Source organism: Haemorhous mexicanus, chromosome 3 (assembly GCF_027477595.1).
Source record: "Haemorhous mexicanus isolate bHaeMex1 chromosome 3, bHaeMex1.pri, whole genome shotgun sequence".
Taxonomy (NCBI): Eukaryota; Metazoa; Chordata; class Aves; order Passeriformes; family Fringillidae; genus Haemorhous; species Haemorhous mexicanus.
Genome location: NC_082343.1, coordinates 12,071,274 through 12,092,195, shown reverse-complemented (window position 1 = coordinate 12,092,195; position 20,922 = coordinate 12,071,274). Strand labels below are relative to the sequence as shown.

At 42.2% G+C, this 20,922-nt stretch overlaps 1 protein-coding gene across 2 annotated transcripts in view; it reads right to left on the bottom strand.

Moving 5' to 3' along the window:
* FSHR (follicle stimulating hormone receptor) overlaps positions 1-19,931 on the bottom strand; it is an 81,301-nt gene extending 61,370 nt beyond the window's left edge. For both annotated transcript variants that reach the window (XM_059840835.1, XM_059840834.1), the window contains exon 1: positions 19,737-19,931. In XM_059840835.1, coding sequence (XP_059696818.1) covers positions 19,737-19,894 — 158 coding nt within the window. In that variant the 5' untranslated portion in view covers positions 19,895-19,931. The remainder of the gene's footprint in view (positions 1-19,736) is intronic.
* Positions 19,932-20,922: the final 991 nt, after the last annotated feature.

Sequence of the window (20,922 nt, the reverse complement as noted above, 5' to 3'; positions counted from 1 at the left end):
AAATTTTAAATGCTTAAGTTTTGAAATAACAGTAAAAGTGACAAAAAATCCCCAACTTTGGTCGCTCCAGCACCATGCAAAAAGGAAATCTCCTCTGGTCATACCTTCCTTTAGTCTGAATTTCTGCTGAATCTTTCAGGGGTTGGATCATGGAATTGCTGCTGCCTGTGAAAGGGGGAGAGCCACAAAGCACACTGGGAATGGGAGAAGCCACGAGATGAAAGTGAGCAACGGGTTTCTGTAATTGTAAAAGAGCTCACAGTCCTCACAATTCAATGCACTTTGCACATTTTATGCAAGTCCTGTAAAAATTCCAGTTCACTGCCATTGCTCACCACACACTCCCAAATCACTGGTCCTCTTCCCAGTCACAGAGCTCCCATGTCAGGAACGTTTCTCAGCTCATCTCTTGGAGATTGCTGAGGGAAACAATCATAGGGATATCAACTGCAGGTGCCTGCACTCTTCCAATATTCTCCTGCACTCTCCTGAGAGTATCTCTCCTCCCTCACAGTCTTTCTCTGTTATTGAGGTCCTTTCCCCATAGACATCACCAATTTGACAGGGAATGAAAAAGCAAGGAATTCTCCTTACTTCTCCTTGTACAAAACAAAATAAATTATTACATTTTCCTATTATTTTAGCAGGAATTACCTTGCCATTGCAAATAGCTGAATTTATCTATCTACCTTCCATTAACCATGGATTTATTTTCACATATTAAAATGATGCTCCTGACTAAATATAGCATGGCAGCTAGTGTGCCACTATCCTTAAAAATAGTCACTGTACTATTTCCTTTAAGGCTGACAGGTCTCTTCCCAGTAATACACAGGACAAAGCCTGCACTGTTGTCAAGCATGGATCTTTATTGTATTTGAAAGTGAGTGGTATTGTTTCAGAAAGAGGCCACCTTGACCACACTGGCAACTGAAATGCTAGGTTGTGTTCAGAATAAAGATGTGTTTCCTGCTTTCACCTTCAGACTGCTTCTCAAACATGAACCCTCCACAGAGCACTTAAAAATAATAAACATACATGGTCCTCCTAAAAAGGGTGATAGAAGAGTGAAATAGAGATGGGTGAAACTTGACCTGCTCATGGCACAGCTGCAGATTATGGAAGACCTCTAAGAAAGAGTTTAGCAGTTATGCCTGGGAAAATATATTCTTTGCAACATCTAACCTCAATGGATGAGACTTCTGCCCCCTTCCTACACACCCTTCCATCATATTTCTTGATTTGACTGTGACATCAGCTCTCTAAATGACTGTGATAGGCATCTCCTTGCATAAAACAGGGTAAAAAACGGCATGTGGATGTGGCACTTGCTGATACCATTTAATGCTTTCAGCACCTCATTCAGACTCCTATTTCATTGCACAGAACTGGCTCCACGAGACACTGCCAAAAATAAATGTGACAAGGACCCTTCAGCATACCTTAATAATGGAAATATTAAAAGAATGTTTCAGCTCTCCACAAATTCTTTTCCTGGGTAATTTTGATAATCTTTGTAAAATCAGGCACAGGCAGTTGAACTGCCAGTGCAAAGTCTCAAGTTGTCCCTTACTCCTCTCCCAGGCCCTCTTTGGGAGGTGACTACAAAGGAAATTGAGGCTCATAATATTCTAAATGCTTAAGGGTTTTGTGTCACTTGTTTGCTGCATTCTTTTTCTAAAACTTTCCCTTCTCTACTGTAAAAACAGTGGGTGCAGTTCTGATCCCTTCCATCTCAAAAAGTGTATTTGAGTATTGGGAAAGGTAAAGAGGAGGGCCCTAATACTGATAAAAGACATAATATGGCTTTTGTAAGAGGAATAACCAATTTACTTTTTGGCTTGAAAAGCTTAAAGGGATGCTAGAGGTCCACAGCAGTCCTGGAGAGGGTGGACAAGGACTGGTGCTTCAACATAAATTCCAGACAACCCTCTGGGCTGGAATTATTTGGAGGTTGGAGTACTGTGTTAAAGTGTCTTGAATGCTTCTCTGATTCTTAAGGTACCCTTAGCAGCTCCTAAGACTCCCTGTTGTGCACAGAGTGCTTGATTCACTTACAGCCACAGCTGATATTGCAGGGAGACAGCAGGCAAAGGAGAAGGTCTCTTCCTACAGAAGCTAAAACCTGCCATGATCTGCCTTTGCTGGGCTGTAACCCTGCCTGGAGAGCTGGGGATAAGGAAGGGGAAATTGGGAACAGCACAGCCTCAGCTGGAGCTGATGGGTCAAATTTGAATTGCTGACCCTTTGCAGAAGATGTCCTCTGGGCTATACAACATCTCTGTGAAGGTTTGGGGCAAGATGATGTTGTAAACAAACTGTGGGGAGTTTCTTTCTTACTGCATCTGAACAGCTGTGGTTTTGCTTAAATGTTGGTTATTGCAAGTATCCCATCAATAATCTACCCGTGGCTCCCAAGTCAAAACAAAGATACCTTCCTAATGCACTCCATAAGGCATTTCTAACCTACAGAGATATATTCAGCAACACTGACTCCATCTTGCTGTGCCCATATTGATTCTGAAGTAAAGCTCAGTGCTTCCAAAGCCAGACCCAGGCTTCAGAGGATATTACTCTATATTACCTTGTGCCTGTTTCCTTCATGACAATATCAAGGCTTATGTTTTGCCTGATTGATTCCAGCTGATAGTTCTGACATGCTGCAAAAGAAATTGCAGGCTTTAGACTGTGAGGATGACCAAGCAGACCTCAGCATGAAGTAGGAACTGACTAGGAGGGTTTTTTTTACAGTGGAAAGAATAACTTACAGCAGCAAACACTGAAAGATGCAGTGGGCACAACATGCAGTCCCTGCACAAGTTTGACACTCAGAGAGCTTTGAACCAGCCAAATAATTTTGAGGTTAAAGATTTAAATAATTGTGCTAAACTGGGGGAAAGAAGGCCCAATAGCATCACTAACAAAATGCACCTACAGTAAATAAAATACCACAAAGTCACTAAATGCTCATCTTTGCCCAGAAATTCAAAGCCAGCTTGGTGCTGAAAAGTGTCTATCTCCTTAAGGTTCCTCTTTTTGTCTGTTTGGAACAATAGGGACTTCATTCTACTTATCTGAGTCTGAATAAAGGAACTTATTTTTAGAGAACTATCAGCCAGCCCTTAGACAAACCTGTGCTTCCCAGGAAGTACAGGGAAAAAATTTCCTCTGCTGGCCCTTAGTTTAGGAACATGGTGACTCCCATGAACTCCAAGATGGCAAGATTGAGGGCTTTTAAGCAAATATATTTTTTTTCTAGCATAAAGGTAGTGCTTTGATTTAAGACAACAGAGAACAATGCACAGTAGGCCACCTTCTGAACAAAAACCTGCATGAAAGAGAGTCAGGTAAACTTTCCTGAGCTCACTTCATATATCAGAAAAAGGAATCTAGGTGTCCCTGCTTGCACTGGAGGTGTGAAACAAAATGCCTTTTTACTCAGAGAGAAACAGAGAACACACACACACACACACACACACACACACACACAAAAAAAAAAAAAAAAAAAAAAAAAAAAAAAAAAAAGAACAGAACTCTGCTTGAAAACAAAGTGAAAATAAATCGGCAGTGAATGGATTAGCTTCAGATCAGACTGCCTGGAGCAGCCTGATCTGGAACAGCAGAGCACTCAGGGCTTGTATTTTTAAAATTAGTTTTAATAAATAGAATCAATAGCTCAGATTATGAAGAAGAACAAAAGCACAGATCAAATCGATCAAGGCTGTAGCTTATCATTATAAGCCAAGGGGTGTCTTCTCTTGTCTGAATGTGATAAGATGGCAAAAGAATCCACTTGCAGCTTTTCAGTATCTCTCCCGGAACAGCTGTACACAGAGCTGGATACTGAAAATACTCCAGGTTATCCAAACATAAACACAGACTCCCTTTCCTTTTCCCCAGAAGGAAAAAAAAAAAAACCCTCCAAAATAAAAAATAAAATCCCAAAATAAGATTTTTTTTCCCTGAAGATCAATGTAGGAATTTACAGGGAGGACAGAACAAAATAGATAAGCAAGCACCAAGCATCCTGCATCATATATGGGATTTAATGCTCAGGTGAAGAGATTCTTGGTCAGACCACTGGAAAAGTCTATTTCCATGGAGTAAGTTAGGAAAGGGTGCTGGAGAACACAGAAGCTCTCTCTAACCCCAGTGCTCAGCCAAGGGTTATCCACTGGAGGGGAACAAGGGAGGTGAATTAACTTCAATCAGGCTTCGGGTAACAGGAGGGGATAGGTGCACACAGGCACCTTGTTTTCCCTTTCATCCTTTTTTTGTTTGCTTTGTTGGATTCTTTTTTCCAAAGGGACTTTGCTCCCAGAAAGCTGTAGTGTCTTACTAACAAGAGGACCTGGTCACTGAGGAGCTCCCCTTTCATCACAGGGGTTTTTTTCCTGCCACCTGATCACCCTTTCCTCCCAGGGATTTCATCCTAAGACCCTGAGAACCTGCTCTGAGGAATAAGTGCCACACAGAAAATTAAAGCACCTAAACAACCCCAGCCCCCTTTTTTCTTCCCCTCCAATGAAATTTCTTGTTTAATGTAAGCAAAATACAAACTACCAGTCCTGAATTTGTTTTATCAAATGTAGTAAAACTGAAGAGGTTTTTGGCACACTATGGGATAACAGCCTAGATGTGTGAGAACAATGCAAGGTGCTGATAACCTCTGCTAACTCCCATTCATCCTCAGGTTGAAAAGCTGGCATCAGTTATGTGGGCTTTGTGCTCATGAATAGCACATAAGAGTCTTTTTCATTGTTGTGGTTGAATTATAGATAAACAGCAGAAGAGGAATAGTAATCTTGTAATAATAGAATAAATGACAGATGTACTACTGAAAGTCATTCACATGCTCCAGTGGTGAGCGTGGTTCAAAGCCTATCTGGAATAGACTTCCATCTTTCTAATAAATATTCAGAGACTTTATAGCCTTCAAGGACATAATATTGAACATCTGACAGAAAATTCAGTGTAAATCCATGAACATTTTTTATTACGTTTTGATTGGAAGTAGATTCCTTAATGTTTATAGCATGCAGTGCCTTTGCCAGAAGACACAGAACTTTCCTGGGCAAAGTACCCAGTGGTTAACTTCAAGTCCAACAAAATAAACAAAATACCAATTATGATTCAAGCACAGTGTAATTTATTTTCTATTCAGTGAGGAAGAATTGATTTTCCCAGCAGTGTCACTTACACTGTAATGATTATTGCACATAAGACAACTTAAGAAAATGATGGAAAAACAAATTAGATGAGCTGCAGATCATTGGCTTATCTTGACTGCTCACCTTGAAGAGAGAGTTAAGGAAACATAAGATACAGTACTGGATGTCAGGGTGCTTGAAGCCTCTGCTCTCCTTCTACCTCCTTGATGTCTCATATTAAAATTAAAAAAAAACCAACAAACCAACATTTCCAGCAGGGATGAAACAGGACATTTTGCCAGTCTGAGGGCATCTGCCAAATTAAAAACAATGATAACTTGCTGTGACAGAAGGTAATTAAAGGGTATAAGTTGTATAAGAACGTGGCTATTTCTAATGCTCTTATTTTATTCTAAACATCCGTTCATGAGTCACATGAGAAAAACATTGCCACGGCTCCTTGGCTTCTGTTAGCTGACACTTCAGTGCTGATGACCAAGTGCTAAAGCAATGCAGCAAAAAGACTGAGCCCAATATTACAACACAGTCCAAGGGAAATCAATAGGAATTCTTCCACTGATTTTTCAATATGTATTGGACAGATAATTTATTGCATGCAGAAACCTGAATAATGGGAACAGAGGTTAACCAATCAGTGGTGCAGTGATAATCTCTTAATGCTGAGATGGAATTGTCCCAATCAGAGTTTCTAACAAAAAAATGAGTTGGCCTCACATTCTTCTTTGGCGACATCCACAATCAGCACAGTTCTGTACATTAAGTGCTGCACATCTTATCTAGCTGATAGAATTTGCTGCAAGAGGCTTGGTTAACCATGTTTGGTTTAGCTTAAGGGCAAGAAAAAATGACAGTCAGCATCAACCACTGAACCTGAAATGTCCCTGTGAAGTTTCACACTTACCCTTCCAGAATCATTACGTGTTCCCTCAGATTTATTTCAAAGGTCTGCAACATTACTCTACTCTAATTGCAGCTTCCTTGCAGAATCTCCTATCCTTTTCCTCTGTTTTACATGGCAAAAAGTCCTTTAAGTTTCAAAGACTAGTTGGCCTTGCAAAAAAAAACTGAGAATGCATGGATTTTGTAGCTGATTACTTTGTCAAGAAAATGTGCTGCTAATTTAAACCCCTTGACCTGTTGGGTTAGATTCAGTGCTTGTTATTTCAGCCCTTTTGATTATTTCACCTCAATAGCCAACTATTTTTTTTTCTTTTAGTGTGACATTCATATCTATTCTTGCAAATGGATTGTTCAAAGAGTAGGTATGATTGCAGCCATTCTGTCTCACTTTCTCAGATTAAGAAATGCCTCTGGCAATGAGAAAATGAACATTTGCTCCGAGTTTGACAGTTGTAAAGGATGTTTATTTCCCAGGGCTTTGTTTACAAGGCTGCATTGTTTAAAAGAATATTCTCTGCTGCTTTTGGACTCCAGCACCTTCCCCAGCTCTGTTGCCCTTCTCTGGAGTCTCTCCACCCCCTCAATGTCTCCGTGTAGTGAGGGGCCCAGAACTGGACACAGCACTTCAGGCATGGCCTCACCAGTGCTGAGTACAGGGGGACAATCCCTGCCCTGGTCCTGCTGGCCACACTCTTGCTGATCCAGGCCAGGATGCCACTGGCCTTCTTGGCCACCTGGGCACACCTGGCTCATGTTCAGTGCTGCCAGCCAGCACTGACAGGTCTTTTAGTGCTGGGCAGCATTCCAGCCACTCTGCCTGCACTCTTTGGCACTTCGTGGGGTTGTTGTGGTCTAAGAGCATGACCAGCACCTGGTCTTGCTGAACCTCACACTGTTGTCTCAGCCCATCTATCCTGCCTGTACAGATCCCTCTGCAGAACTTCCTGCCCTCCAGCAGATCAACTCCCACCCAGCTTGGGGTCATCTGTGATGGAGGGCGCCCTTGATACCCTCATCCAGATCATCAACAAAGATATTGAGCAGGACTGGCCCCAGTACTGAGCCCTGGGGACACCACTAGCCACCTTGGGTGTGACACTGCTCACCACCATGCCCCGCGTCCAGCCATCCAGCCAGTTCTTACCCAGCCAAAAGTGCACCGGTCCAAGCCGTGGGCTGCCAGCTTTTCCAGAAGAATGCTGTGGTAGACAGCTTTAAGGACTGTACTGGAGTCCAGGCCGTCCATATCCACAGGCTTTCCCTCACCCACGGGGGATGAGGGTCACCTGGTCATAAACAGGCTGGTCAGACAGGACATGCCTGTCCCAAAGCCCTGCTGACTGGGCCTGATTCCTCAGTTATCCTGCATGTGCTCACACTGTGAGCACTTGTGATCACACTCAAGGTGATCTGCTCCAGAACCTTCCCCGGCACCAAGATCAGGCTGACAGGCCTGTAGTTTCCTGGATGCTCCTTCCAGCTCTTCTTGTGGATGGATGTGACATTGTCCAATCTCTAGGTGCCTGGGACTTCCCTGGTTAAGCAGGACTGATGGTAAATGAGGGAGAGTGGCTTGGTGAGCCCTTCCACCAGCTCCCTTGGTGCCTTTGGGTGAAGCACATCTAGTGCCATAGACTAGAGAGTTTTCAGGTGGCCCAGCATATCACTAATTACTTCCTCCTGGATTACAGGGGGTCTATTTTCTCTCCACCCCAGTCAGGGGGGCTGGTTACCCTGAAGAAAACAGGTCTTACTGTCAGAGGCAAAAAAGAAATTAAGCATCACAGCCTCTTCTTCATCCTATACAGCAAGCATTGAAAATATCGGAAGCCACAACCGAAATATTTTCTGCCTGTGCTTATGGTTTTTGATTTTCCTATCTCCTTCCCTCAAGGGTAATCTTCCAAGGCACACAGATGTTTTAGGTGATTATCCTTTATCTGGCAGAAGTAGCCTCTCAGTGAGTATTGCTATTTCAGCATGGAGATGGCAGGGAATGATTAGTGATTGGTTTGACACTGTTTTCTTTCTGGGCAGTATTTTCCATCACCTCTTCTTCAATAAGATCAGCAAGGGCAAAGACAATTCAGATGACCATGCAAGCTAGGCATAGCTTGGTAAGCATGCTCCTAGGCAGGCTAGCAGAGGAAATATGGGCAGAAGCTTCTATCAGGCAGCTCCTGAAGTTGGAAAAAGACCTTCCACTAGGGTGGAACTCAAAGCCATGGAAACTCCTACACTGATGCTGTACTTGATGTTGAAGGTGAAATTTAGAACTCCACATAGTCTGGGTGCACCTTTTTCCTTCTTTGGGCCATTTTTAGAAAGGCAGTTGGCATCTTATTGAAGCTCAAGGCTTCTGGGACTTTTGGCCTTCTAGGATTGAGAGCCATCCTGAATCACTTGAGCTCAGAGTAACAAAACCCTGAGTGTTGCTATGCAACATAGGCTGAAGCCCAAAGCTGTTCATAGAAGCAGGGTACCAGCATGCGGTGTTTTACAGAAATCTATAAACTCCTTTACACAATGGACATTGTAGAGATGTACTCTAGCTGGCAAGTCAGGCTAATAAAAATAGCAGTCTGCCACCCCACCAGATCAGAGGTTAACAAGCTTTCTGTGGAATGCAGAAAATCCTCAAGGAGACGCAAGCAGCAACTTCTGACCTGCCTCATTGCCTGTTTCAGCTGATAACTACCTCAGCCTGGAGGACACTCAAGAGATGAATCCACACCTAGAACCAAGGCCGGCTCCTGGCAGCCTCACACCCAAGGAGAAAAAAAGGCAAAGCCTTTCAAAGCCTTGAACAAAGGCCCAGTCTCCCTGATTCCCAGTGTCGCCAGAGTGTCTCTTCCAGACAGCGTCCACGCCTCTCAACAGACAAACAAAATGGCAAAGCCTGAGCTTTGCCCTGAAGCTACACACCGTCCCCACCAGCCCAGGACATCAGTACATGCAAGGGAATGGGAATCAATCCACTCCTCAGTGGGAACTTCATGGAAACCGCCGGCTCCTTGTCCAGCTTGTATAGTGCCCTATTATGCTCAGGATGGACATGTTCTGATTTCTAGGGTAAAGTGTTCAAAAACCAACATGATTTCTGGGGTGTGGGCTCAGGCAGTGTGCTCAGCCACACCGACATACCGCATCAATATAATGAAGAGAAATGAAGGAAGTCAAAGAAATATTGTTTGTTATATGAATACTATAAACATATACTAAAAAATTCCTGTTTATGCATTTACGAAGATCTTTAGCTAAGGAGAAATATACAGAGAGCAATTAAACTCATAAAAGGGTGAGAACCTTCCAATTAGTGCTCCATAGGCAGCCCTACTGACCATAACGGAGCCAACCGTTAGCCATAATTGAAATACTCACAAAATCTCCACCTCAGCTCTCTTTAAATTACCGGCTGTAACACTGCTGTGAAGTGCTGCTCTTCTAATACAGTGACAGAAACTGATACAAGAAAAGTACAGAAAGGAAGAAAGCGGAAAAGGCAATGATGCAAATGTACCAACTCAATAAAAATGCATTTGAGGGAAAAAGTCCTGAAACTTTACACCTCACTTGATATAAAAAATAGTAGAGTTATAACTTTCTCTGCTGGGAATTAGTTATTAGAAAAAAAAATACAAATATGCAAGAGGTAATTTTTTTTTTGTTTGCTCTTTGGAAAAGGGAAACCTTTTGCCAAAGGAGAACAGTCTGGTGAATAAGGTGAGGCTAAGACACAGGGTTAAACCCTGTGCTCTTGGGAAATTGCTTGTCTCTTGTAACCCATAGCTTTGTTGTTACTGTAATGGATAAAATTACGTTTACATACTTACCAGGAATGTTGTGAAATCTGTTAAGATAGAAAACTTGGTGAGCTCTAAGCCAGATTAATCAGTTCCACGTGGCCCATTAAAACAATTAAAACCTCCCCTAATAATTTAAAACAAATGCAAACTTTAAAAAAATTATTTCTTTTGCGTGTTCAGTGCCAATTTTATTTTTCCCCACAGTGGTTTCCTGCCTCCTGCAATAGCACAAAGTCCTGAATCTGCAAATCAGTGCAGACAGGTACTTTTGCACCTGTGATTTGTCCCACCGGGAAGCAGCAGAGCAGCCTGGGCAAGCAATTAAGATGTGTATGAATGCCAGTGGAATCAGACCCTGGATTTTCTTGTAGGGTATTCCCTCACAGGGGCCACTAATGCTGATTTCAAAGGACTGGAGAATGAGGTCTGGGCTTCATCTGCCATGGCAACAATATACTGCAGATAGGAAATTGCAGCTTGTGGGATTCGGATGCAGTGAGCATTTCCCCAAACCAGTAATTCCACCTAGAAAGTTGTTCTGCCAACAGTTCTTGCTCTGCTGTCATCTCCTAGCACAGCCTGTGCTGCTTTTATGACTCTTCACTTGCCAAAAATGAAAAGCAAAAATTTTCATAGCAGTGCTGTTGGCCAAAGAAAACTTTGGGGACAAGAGAAGTTTTGTAGCATCAACCCACTGTCTTTCCATGGGTTCATAGCCTCTCTACTTATACCTTCCTTGCTCAGAAATTTGTGTGTGCCTACAAGTATTCTTGCTGGGAGACTGGACTCCAAGGAAAGACTCTTCAGAATTGATTACTTCCCAGTAGTTATCAAGAAGCAAAAAGTGGATTTGGTTGTTGGTGTTCTTTTTTGTAAAACTGTGGAGATTCCAGAGGAAGCAGCACAGGTGGTGCTTGCACTGCAGGAGACAGATGTGCCTTCTTACCTCAGCGAATGTCTGTGGCTCTCACAGGCATGAATGTTTCCCACAGAATAGGATATCCTTTTACAAAGGATCTGGCCCTCAAAAATGCCTATTGGGCTACTAAAGGCCATAGCCTAGTGTGTTTATACCATGTGATGGTGGAAAAAAGAAATCTAAGCTTACCCTGAAGGTAAGCCCTGAAATCCAAACCTCTCAAAGCCAAGTGTAGGCAGGGCTGTTGCACCAGAGATTATTTCTAAGCACAAGACTTAGCACAGAATATGAAACCATTAAAAGGCTTCCAAAGGTGTGTCCAAAAGAATATAATTATACATTATAATTCTTAGCCTGCCTCCTTTTTAGTGATAAAAAGCAATCTCAAATAACCACATATCACTTCTTCCCATCCCATGCTCCTGGTTTGGGGAAAAAGGGACAGGTAGAGGGTCCCTCCTACCATTATTACTCTCACCTCAGCCTGGGCCATTTTAGGAGTTACAGCTATAGATCCACACTGGTATTTTCCAATCTCATCCCCTTTGCCCAGGGCCAAACTGGCATGGGAGGAAGTTGAACACAGACACCCTGTGCACATACACAGTTGTGTGGGCACCCTTCTTGGGGAAGGATCTGGTTTTGGGGTAAGAGGGAGGGAAGATGTCTTTATAAGTATCCTATGGTATCCCGAAATTTTGGAACGTAAATATAGGACACCAGAAAAATCTCCTGAGAAAACAAGCACTGCTTTCCTTTCCAATCTTCACACAGTCCATCCAGTTCTTCATTGCATGCTACTATTAAAAAAAAAAAAAAAATCTTCTGATCTTCATTTGAAGGTATATCCCCTCCTTGCTCCACTCTCAAACAAAAGATGAATGAAACACTAAAAACTTGGAATTTTTCCCCATTGCATGTTTATGCACACAGTGTTTTTGGAAAATCACTGAAGATTCACAGATTCCTGACTAATAAATATTTACAAATAAATTTCAATTAACTGGCTGTATTTGGACAAGGATTCATATCAGAAAGTACATCCTCATGTATGTAGATATGGAGAAACTTTATGTCAATAGGACCATTCTCAGAATCATGCTCCATAGGCATTCAAAAACCAGAATTTCCAGGCAAACATGTTAAAATGCTGACCAGTAATAGCACTAATGAATAGATAAGAGAGCAGAGCTGAAAGCTTCAGCCTGCAGCTCACCCAGTGGGTATATGCTTAAAATTGAGGCTGTCCTATCTATAGGAAGATCTGAGTATGTTACTTTTAAGGATACAGCATTATTTAGTTAGTGCAGGCAAAGAGGGAGGCTCAGCAAGCTCAATATACTGATGAGAAGCAAGGATTTGTTCAGCTGAGTTGGGTTGGAGGCTGTTTTCATTTCACTCAGACACATATCTCCCTCTGCATATAACAACAGTCTGTAAGTTCTCCTCTAGCTACCCAGGAGCAAATGATTGTAGGTGGCTTGATAAGGTAGTGGGAGATAAACAGCATCCCTACCTTCCAGGCTGAGCTCCTGAAAGACCTAAGGATGGTTGGAGGAAAACATCGAGCAAAAGTAAACAAACCACAAGCTTTTCTGACCCCCAGGATCAAAGAAATTACACCTGAGTAAAAGGCAGAAATCAGGCTCCTTATTATAGTGTATGTGAGACAATTACAAGAAATCATTTTCTATACTCTTATATGAAATCCATGCTTGGTCTGACCTATAATTTGAAATGAGTTTCATTTTAATGACTTAAATTTCACTGCTAATAAGAGCAGCCCAATCAAACCACAGGCAAAGTGTGTGAAATAATTTACAGATTTTGTCTGAAAAGGTCAAGGTCTTAAACAAAGAAAAGTGGCTTTTCCTACCAGAGTGCTTGCCCCTCACTGTGTAAAACTAATAGACTGCTATGAAAAATAACACCTGTCTTTTGTGCCTAAACTATCTGTCTTGTTTACTGGACACACACACAGAGACACACACACACACTCATTCCCAATCAGCTGCTGCCAAAATGAACAACACATGGCTGAGAGAGTTCCCCATTGCCAGATGGAGAAAATGAATTGAGTTCTTTCCACTGAAGTTAATGAAGCTATGACAATTTAAATTAACTGTGAGCCTACCCCAATTATCTGTTAACTTGCCTGCACAAGGACTTGGGAAAGTTAAGCAGAACTAACTAAACTAAACTGCCAGCAAGAGAGGAGACAGTGAGGCATGTTGAACTCTGCACAGGTTTCCTTGGCTCCTCAGTTGGATGTCTCACAGGTTTGCTTATTTTTCTTAGGCAGATAACTCTGCTTGCCTCTGCAGGACCCCCTCCTGCACACACACACTGCTGGCAGTTTGAGCAGCTCTCCCTTTGGGATGTATAGTCTTATTTATAATTCCTCCTCTGGGCAGCTCTTTTCCTGTTTTTGTGGCATTCCTCATCCACTCTGTCCCATCACCCTTATTAAACTCTCACACTAACAGTGTTTCCAGTGACATGTCAGCCTGATGAGACCCCCTCAGCATCTGCAAAGAAAACCCTGGAGCTGCACAGCAGACTTGCTCCTGCTGGCTTATCAGGTGACACATTTTATGTGTGACACTCTTGCAGAGGAATGTGATTTGTAGCTTTTAAAGGCACGTCCCACTGGGGATGTCTTCTCCAGAAATCATCTCAGGAATTTATCTGGGATTATCAAGTATTTGAGAAGAATTTTTTTTAATTTTATTTTTTTATTTAAGTGGCATGGCCTGGGATATTGAGGGAGGTAAAAAGCTTTACTCTTCAAGACTGCAGTGCTGATATGAACCTGCTAAGTGTCTGATCTAGAAAATTATTAACTCAAATTCCCAAGCTGCTAAACCTGACTGAGGAGCTGAAAGCACAACTGCATGGACAAATACAAGGATAAAGATGAACTGGCCTGGCTTGGTAGCTCTTGCAGTACAGCAGCTTGTACCCTGCTGGGTCAGAGCCTCAGTGGCACCCACACACATACCCCTGTCTGCATCCCTTTCTTCATAAATACCCTCAGCTCCCTATGTGAGGGATGGGAAGGCAGCTCAATGAAGCTGGGACTGATCCACATAAGCACTTTAATGCCACTGAAACTCGTGAAAGCATTTCCCTAGAGCTCTGACTGTGCTCTGCTCTCCCAGCTGGCAGCAGTCACCTTTGAGTGATGCTCAATAGGATTCCCTGTGCCAAAGCGTCCCTGCATGGGATGAGGGATGGAGTTAATACATTGTAGTATTAGGCATGAGAAGGCAACAAAGTCTGAAATACAGTGTTTTACTTCTGCAGAGTGAAAACTGATGAGTTGTGAGAAACTGTTGTAAGGGGAGTAAATGAAGCCAGGAAATCATCCATACTGTTGAAGTGTTTAGCCTAACACACCATTCAGAGCAAAGGAAATTAACTGCTGCGTGACACCAGTGAATTCCTGACGCCTCAAATCTGCTTAGTGATTCATGTTCTTGTTGGAGAAGCAAAAGACAGACCTCCATCCTACTTTGCAATGTCCCCTAGGCTAACCAGCTTCCCCATTTTTACCACATTTTAGTTTAAAGCTACTAATTTCAGATCTTAGTAGGGCTTTTTTTTCCCTGCTGTGCCTCAACACTAACTTTGGTATTTACCAGATCCCATCTCATGAATAACATTACTGTCAAACTCTCCTGGGTTTTTAACTATATTAATGACTTGAATGGGGAGACACACAAGATGAAGACACCATATTTGAGACAAGAAAATGTAACTCCCACAAATGACTACTTTAATCTTCCAAACCCTTTAGAAAAACATTTATTATTATCTCATTCACTAGGCACGTTTTGATTCTTTGTAGGAACTGAACCAGAACATATCTAAAATGTCTAACAGAGAGCCTTCATTTCGGCTCATCAGCCCAGGAGCCCATTTTGCCTGGTTTCAGATGTGTGGGGGTGTGACACAGCCTGGTTTGTGTGTGTGTGTGCATGTGTATAACAGAGACTGCTGGAAAAAACAGAATATATACACTGTGAGAATCCCTCTGTAGCTGACCCCAGGGAAGGGCATCAGCTTGGTATCCTCCCAATGCTGCATGCAAACAAAATCAAGTCTTGGCTTTCACTGTTTCTCTGCAAAAAGCTCAGTGATTTTGCAAGTCATTAAATTTTAAATGAACACACTTTCATTTCAAATATATATTTTATACATACATACATGAATATGTACATATATATAGACAGCTCTGCATCTTCAGACTTGGCCATAACTCTCTCATACATGCATCAAGCTGCAGACCCTCTAAGTAAGGTGAGAGCCATGTGCAAGTATTTATTTATAGCATCAGGAGTAAGCCAGCAGAGTACTGCACTGCAAAGCAGCTTCCATTGTGTGCAGTATAATTCCTTGTGTTCAAAAGCTCCTGAAGGTTTAGAAATTGAATGTTTCTGTAAATATCTATATCTATATATCTATATCTATATATCTATATCTATCTATCTATCTATCTATCTATCTGTCTATCTATCTGTCTATCTATATCTTTGGTCGTTTATACCAGCCAAGGATCTGTCCTGCAGAGTTTGTTATCCTTTTGTGTAATTTTCTTCTGTTTCTTTCTCTTCCTCTCTTATGATCTGCCTATTTCTTTTTATCTTCCCAGTTAAAATGTCAAATACAGAATCCAGCCTAAGCATTGGACCACTGCACTGATATAGACAGCAATCTTACAGCAACTCTGTTGCTTTCTGTTTCAAAGTAGGAACTGATCATAAATTCAGGAAGAGAAGAATGTAACCCTAACAGATGCAAAGCTGGTTTGAATTAAAAACTAAAATAATTAAAAAGGCTTTAGTCAGCATGTAATACGCTCTCAATATGCTCTGCTGTGAAAACATTCTCATCTCGTTCCTGAAAAAATGCGGATTTATTGATCGACTGTATGATTAACCACCACAACACAGAGAGTTCAAAGCTTCATGGATCTTAATTTCCTTAGTTTACTTTATGCTCTCACACCTTACCTTTCTTAGGTTAAGGTCAGTCCATGAGTATAAACACCCAAGCCAGAAGTGTAGCTGTTTGCAGGTTTCAGTGTAATTTCAGCTCTAAGTGTGAAAGAATAAAGAAACATCCTAATTGCAGCTGTCAATAACAGTGTTGCAGCTACAATTCACATCATTTGCAGCTTCTGTGGCTGGCAAGCACATCTGACACACTCAGTACACAACACAGGACTTGCTATTTCTAGGCAGCTGATGTTTTAGTGCTCAGACATCTACTCAGCCTTGACTTGATAGTCTAAAGTAAATATCCTTGAGCAATTGTAAAAAAACACCTATGCAGTGAGCAAGTAAAAAACCCTGCTGTTTATAGTTTGCAGATGCTTGGGAGAAAACACTCTATATAACATAGCTCTAAACTGCTCTGACAATGGCTGATCTGCCTCCTAAAATCATGGAATCATTATGGCTGGAAAAGAACTCCCAGATAATTGAGTCCAGCCATGAAGCCAGCACCACCTTGTTCTCCACTCAGCCGTGTCCCCAAGTGCCACATCCACAACACTTACAGGGATGGTGATTCCACCACTTCCCTGGGCAGCCTATTCCAATGCCTGATGACCCTTTCAGGGAAGGAATTTTTCCTAATATTGAACCTAAACTGCTCCTGGCACAGCTTGAGGCCATTTCCTGTTTTCCTGTTACTTGGTGCTATCTAAATGTTTCTGCTTAAAGTAGTTTGTTAAATCTTAAGAAGGATCACTTCTGTTATTTTTGTTTGCATTACAAAGCAAGACCTCTAATGAATAAATGAAATCCTACTGAATACTGATGATGGATTACAAAACTTGACACTGGATTTTAAGGCTGGAATAGATCTTCAAAGAGCAAACTGCCTGCAGCTGCTACTGAGTCACTCCCTCCTCTCCTCCCCTGAGGCAAATAATTGTTAATACTTGACACAGGTGAGCCTACATTTCCAAATCTGAACTGCTGGTCTCTGGTTTCTAATGGATTGACTCCAAAGTTGTAAGTCAGAGCCATCTCTCAGGCATTTTGGTATGTATAAAAAAAATACAAAAAATTCTTCTATCCAGGCAAAGATTATAAAGCAAAGCAGCTAATAGCCACCGCCTCCCCTGTAAATACTTAGAACATGCCAGCTGCAGAATGCTTGGAAATCTGCAAAAGGCAATGGACAAACCAAGCTGTAATTATCCTCCCATGAGATTTTGGCCAGTAAGTGAAAAAGTAGACGTGGCAGAAATTCGAGTGATGGAATCATGTGTATTCTGCTCCCTGCTCTGTTTCCATGAGGTAAGTACAGAATGAAATCACTCACCCTAAGAGGCTACCAGCCTTCCCTCTGCATCACCCTTGCTACAGCAGGTGCTAATCCAGGCAGGAACAAACCCCTGCTTCCTGCACCACACTGCAGAGCTCACGTTTCCCTTGGAGCCTAAGCTCTCTCTGTTGGGAAGCCAACCACAAAGGAATCCCTCACGGCAGCACGTGGTCAGGACCAACACTCAAACACTAAAAAATAATAACAATTAAAAAATTCAGCAATGGCAAAGAGATAACTGTTAGGGAGGGCCCTGTTTTTACCTTTATCAAGAGTTTTCCTACCAAGTGTCTGAGCTGGCTGCCACATGCCAGTGTCCCAACTTCAGACACAGCTGTAGTGAAATAGAAACACACAGCAAAGGGAGAAGTGCTTGAGGCTGATCAGGCTCCTGCTCCCACTCTAAAGCATTCACCAGCATGCTATTCAACACTTTAAAGGCACTAGGGAAGGACTCTAAGATAACTTAGGAAAGCTATCAAGATCACATAAGGGAAGGTGAAGAGCTGTAAGTGTACTGAAGTGAACCCCTCTCCTTTATATTAAATAAAAACAGGCTGCATCCAGACTCCTAGAATGAGCTCTTAAATGAAGAAAGTACCTTGCAGGAGTTGTACATAGCAAGAAGTCTGTGCTTGTGTCCTGTACAGGGTTCTTAGACACCATGGCCTTCTGTGCTTAAGTTGGTACACTGATCAAAAAACTCTTTTCACTCATTAAGACTTTTTGAGAAAACATAAAGCAAGAATTTCCTGCTACCAGGAGTGTACCTGCAGTGTCATTTGGTGCAGTAAAGCCTATTTTAGTCACCTGAATCACCCCACTGGGCACTCAGGGGAGAGATGCCAAGGAAAGCACTTTTCTAGAGTTTCCCTTTGATCCTGAAGGAAAAATCTAAGATTTATTTGTCACTTGATAGCTCTTCAGCTAATGTATCTGCCTTTGGTAATACTAAGGTTTGGTATGTTCAAAGCTACTCCAGGCAGTTTTCAAATTTTTAAGGCATGCTGAAATCAGTCCCAGGGCTATACTAATGGAATGGGACGTGAATTACTTCCTGAGAAACCAAAATCTGGTTTATTTTGAGAAAGTGAGAAGAGAGTCAAGTTGAGAGATTCTAAATCCAGTATTTACACAGCACTGGCAGAAGAAAGGATTTGTTTGCTGTCTTCAGTCACACTAATGTTGTATTCTGTCTGTTTCAGAGAATAACACTCCTGCTAAGAACCCACAAATTAGCATCCTCAACAAACTCTTGAGAAGTTAACAAGGAGAAAACAAATCCCATTTTACTAACAGGTGCTTTTCAGCGATACTCTACTTCTTTGCAGAAATAATTAAAAAATGCTCTTGCTTAATCCCTAGAAGGCAGACCTTAACTGTGTAATCTAAAGAAACAATCAAAGCAAAATTAAACAAAATTAGCTGTACACGCCTGGAGCACAGCGCACTCAGGATTTAGATGACCTAAATCACAGATGGATTAGTTTTTCCTCTAGTTGTGAGAATGATTTAAACTTTTACTGACCTTTTGTGGTTAATTCAGACATTTCTCTCAAGTTTTCACTGCAGTCTTAGTCAGTGAGCATAGCAATCCCTCCTTCTGAAGAAAACAAAACTTCTACCCTAGGAAAACTGTGTCATAATAACCATGGTGTGTAAAACTGGGATGGGGGTGTATTTTTCTTACTAGTGACACATCATTCTTCATTGTATCCTCCCTTCAAACTTGCCACTCCACTTATTTACCAAAGGCTTTATCCAGGACTACTCCTTTTGGTTTTGCTTTAGGCTGTAACCATGCCAGATGTCTGTGGGGGTGTTGGCAAAGGGTGATATTTGCCTTCAAACTAATAAAATGAAAACAATCACTTGTAGTTAGATACTTGCCATTGCGCAAGCTTGTTCTCTTGCCTGTGCTACTGACACAGAAAACAGCTGCCACACGTTATTTTTTTGTTGCTCATGTTACTTTTATGGGAAATAATGAGAAGCTTTAAGATAGACAAAACCCCTCCTCTATCTTCACATTGTTCACTCTCTCCAACCACAGCCATGCTGCTCCTGTGGTGGGGGAGGATCCCTCTCTGAATGTTTATCAGAGTCCTTTCTGCAATGCCTTTGAGATTTCAAAGGGAAAACATTAAGTTGCTTCTTGGCAAACAAGCACAAACCTTTGGAAAGCTCCTGCAGTACAAACAAACACTCATCATCGACTTGTTTGGGGCAGACAAGTTGCTCTGCACGTTCCGACAACGCTAAAGCAAAGCTGTAAAGAAAGCTTAGACTTTATGCTTCAAATTACTGTCACAGCACCAAGGATGCTTGTTTCAAATTTAGCCTGCACTTTGTATTATAACGTGCAAAATCCTTTCTTAACAGAGCATGATCAGAGAAATGGAGAGGAGTTTCAAGGTGTGATTGAGTGGGCATCAGAGGAAGGGCTGTGCTCTGCAAACAGCCGGCGTGGAGTCTCCCAAGTGACTCCCTGCAAACCTGACCTTATCTTGCCAAGCAGCAGCTCCTTTGGAGAGCCAGCCACAAGGCTGCTGCTCCCAACCACAGGGCTGCTGCTCCCAACCTCTCCCTCTCCCTACTTACAGCTCGGTGGTGTTGGCAGGGATGTCCCGGGGAACCTGGACCACCTGGCTCTCCTGGCAGATGAAGACCCTGCCCAGGCAGCAGCAGGCAGGGTGCTGGCATCCCAGGCAGCCCGCCAGGAGCAGCAGCAGCAGCAGGCAGGAGAGGTCTGGAGACATCTCTGCCTTCACATCTGTGCCCGTCCCTTTATCGGAAAGGGAGGAACGCAGAGACCTCCCAGGCCAGCTCCCTGGATGGAAGATCCGCCCCAAAAGCTGGGACAAACCAAGTGGCTCTTAGGGGATGACTTCTCAGCAAGTTTCCCTTCGTGACCCCAGATTCCTTATGGCGTTGGAGTGGGGATAGAGATGAGAAATGCTGATTTTTCATGACACGAGTATTTTGTATTTCAAGTGGTGTTGAAATCAGGAGACCCAGCTGTACTAACCAGGGCTCTTTTAATATGCTGGGGAAAGGTTCTTCCTTCTCAGCTACACTGTTTTTCATGTCTTGCTTGGTGAGACCAAGGGACAACAAAGCATTTTCACTTTCTACAGTCCAGACCCTTTTTGTCCCTGAAGAAGAAGCACTCTATTTATGGCACTATTTATGCTCCCATTCACAGATCCAAGGACCTCTGCTTTTGTATTTATCCTAAGCAAAAGTAAGGTGCTATTATTTTATATAGTCTACTTCATGGGGTAAGAGCTCTATAGACCTGGAGCCAGAGCTAAATAATGCCTTTTTTCCCACAAGTGTGTTTATTTTTCATGCAGTTGCTGATTCATCTCCTTTATTCCTTTGGCATCTTTATTGGAATCCAAACAGAAGAAAACTCCACAATCCAAATTGTCCCTGTGGACTGGCAAACTAATTTCATCATCTAGAACAGAAATCCTAGAAATATTGCCAGACGACTATTTGTGGCACAACAGGAAGAAAACAGCCTTAAGAATATCATCATAAGGCTTGGATGTTGAATCTTGTCTTTGAGTCCCTATTTTTTTTTTACTTTTTTGACTGAGCTAAATTATCTCACTACAAATATTAATCCTTGAGGAAGGGGCCCTGTGAACTCTTTGCTGTCACTGAGTCAAGCTGCACCAGGCCATGGCCTGGAACCAGAGCTTCTCTACAAGACACCTGAAATGAGCATTTTGACATAAAGGTTTTTTGGTGGTGGTGTTTTTTTTTTTTTTTTTTTTTT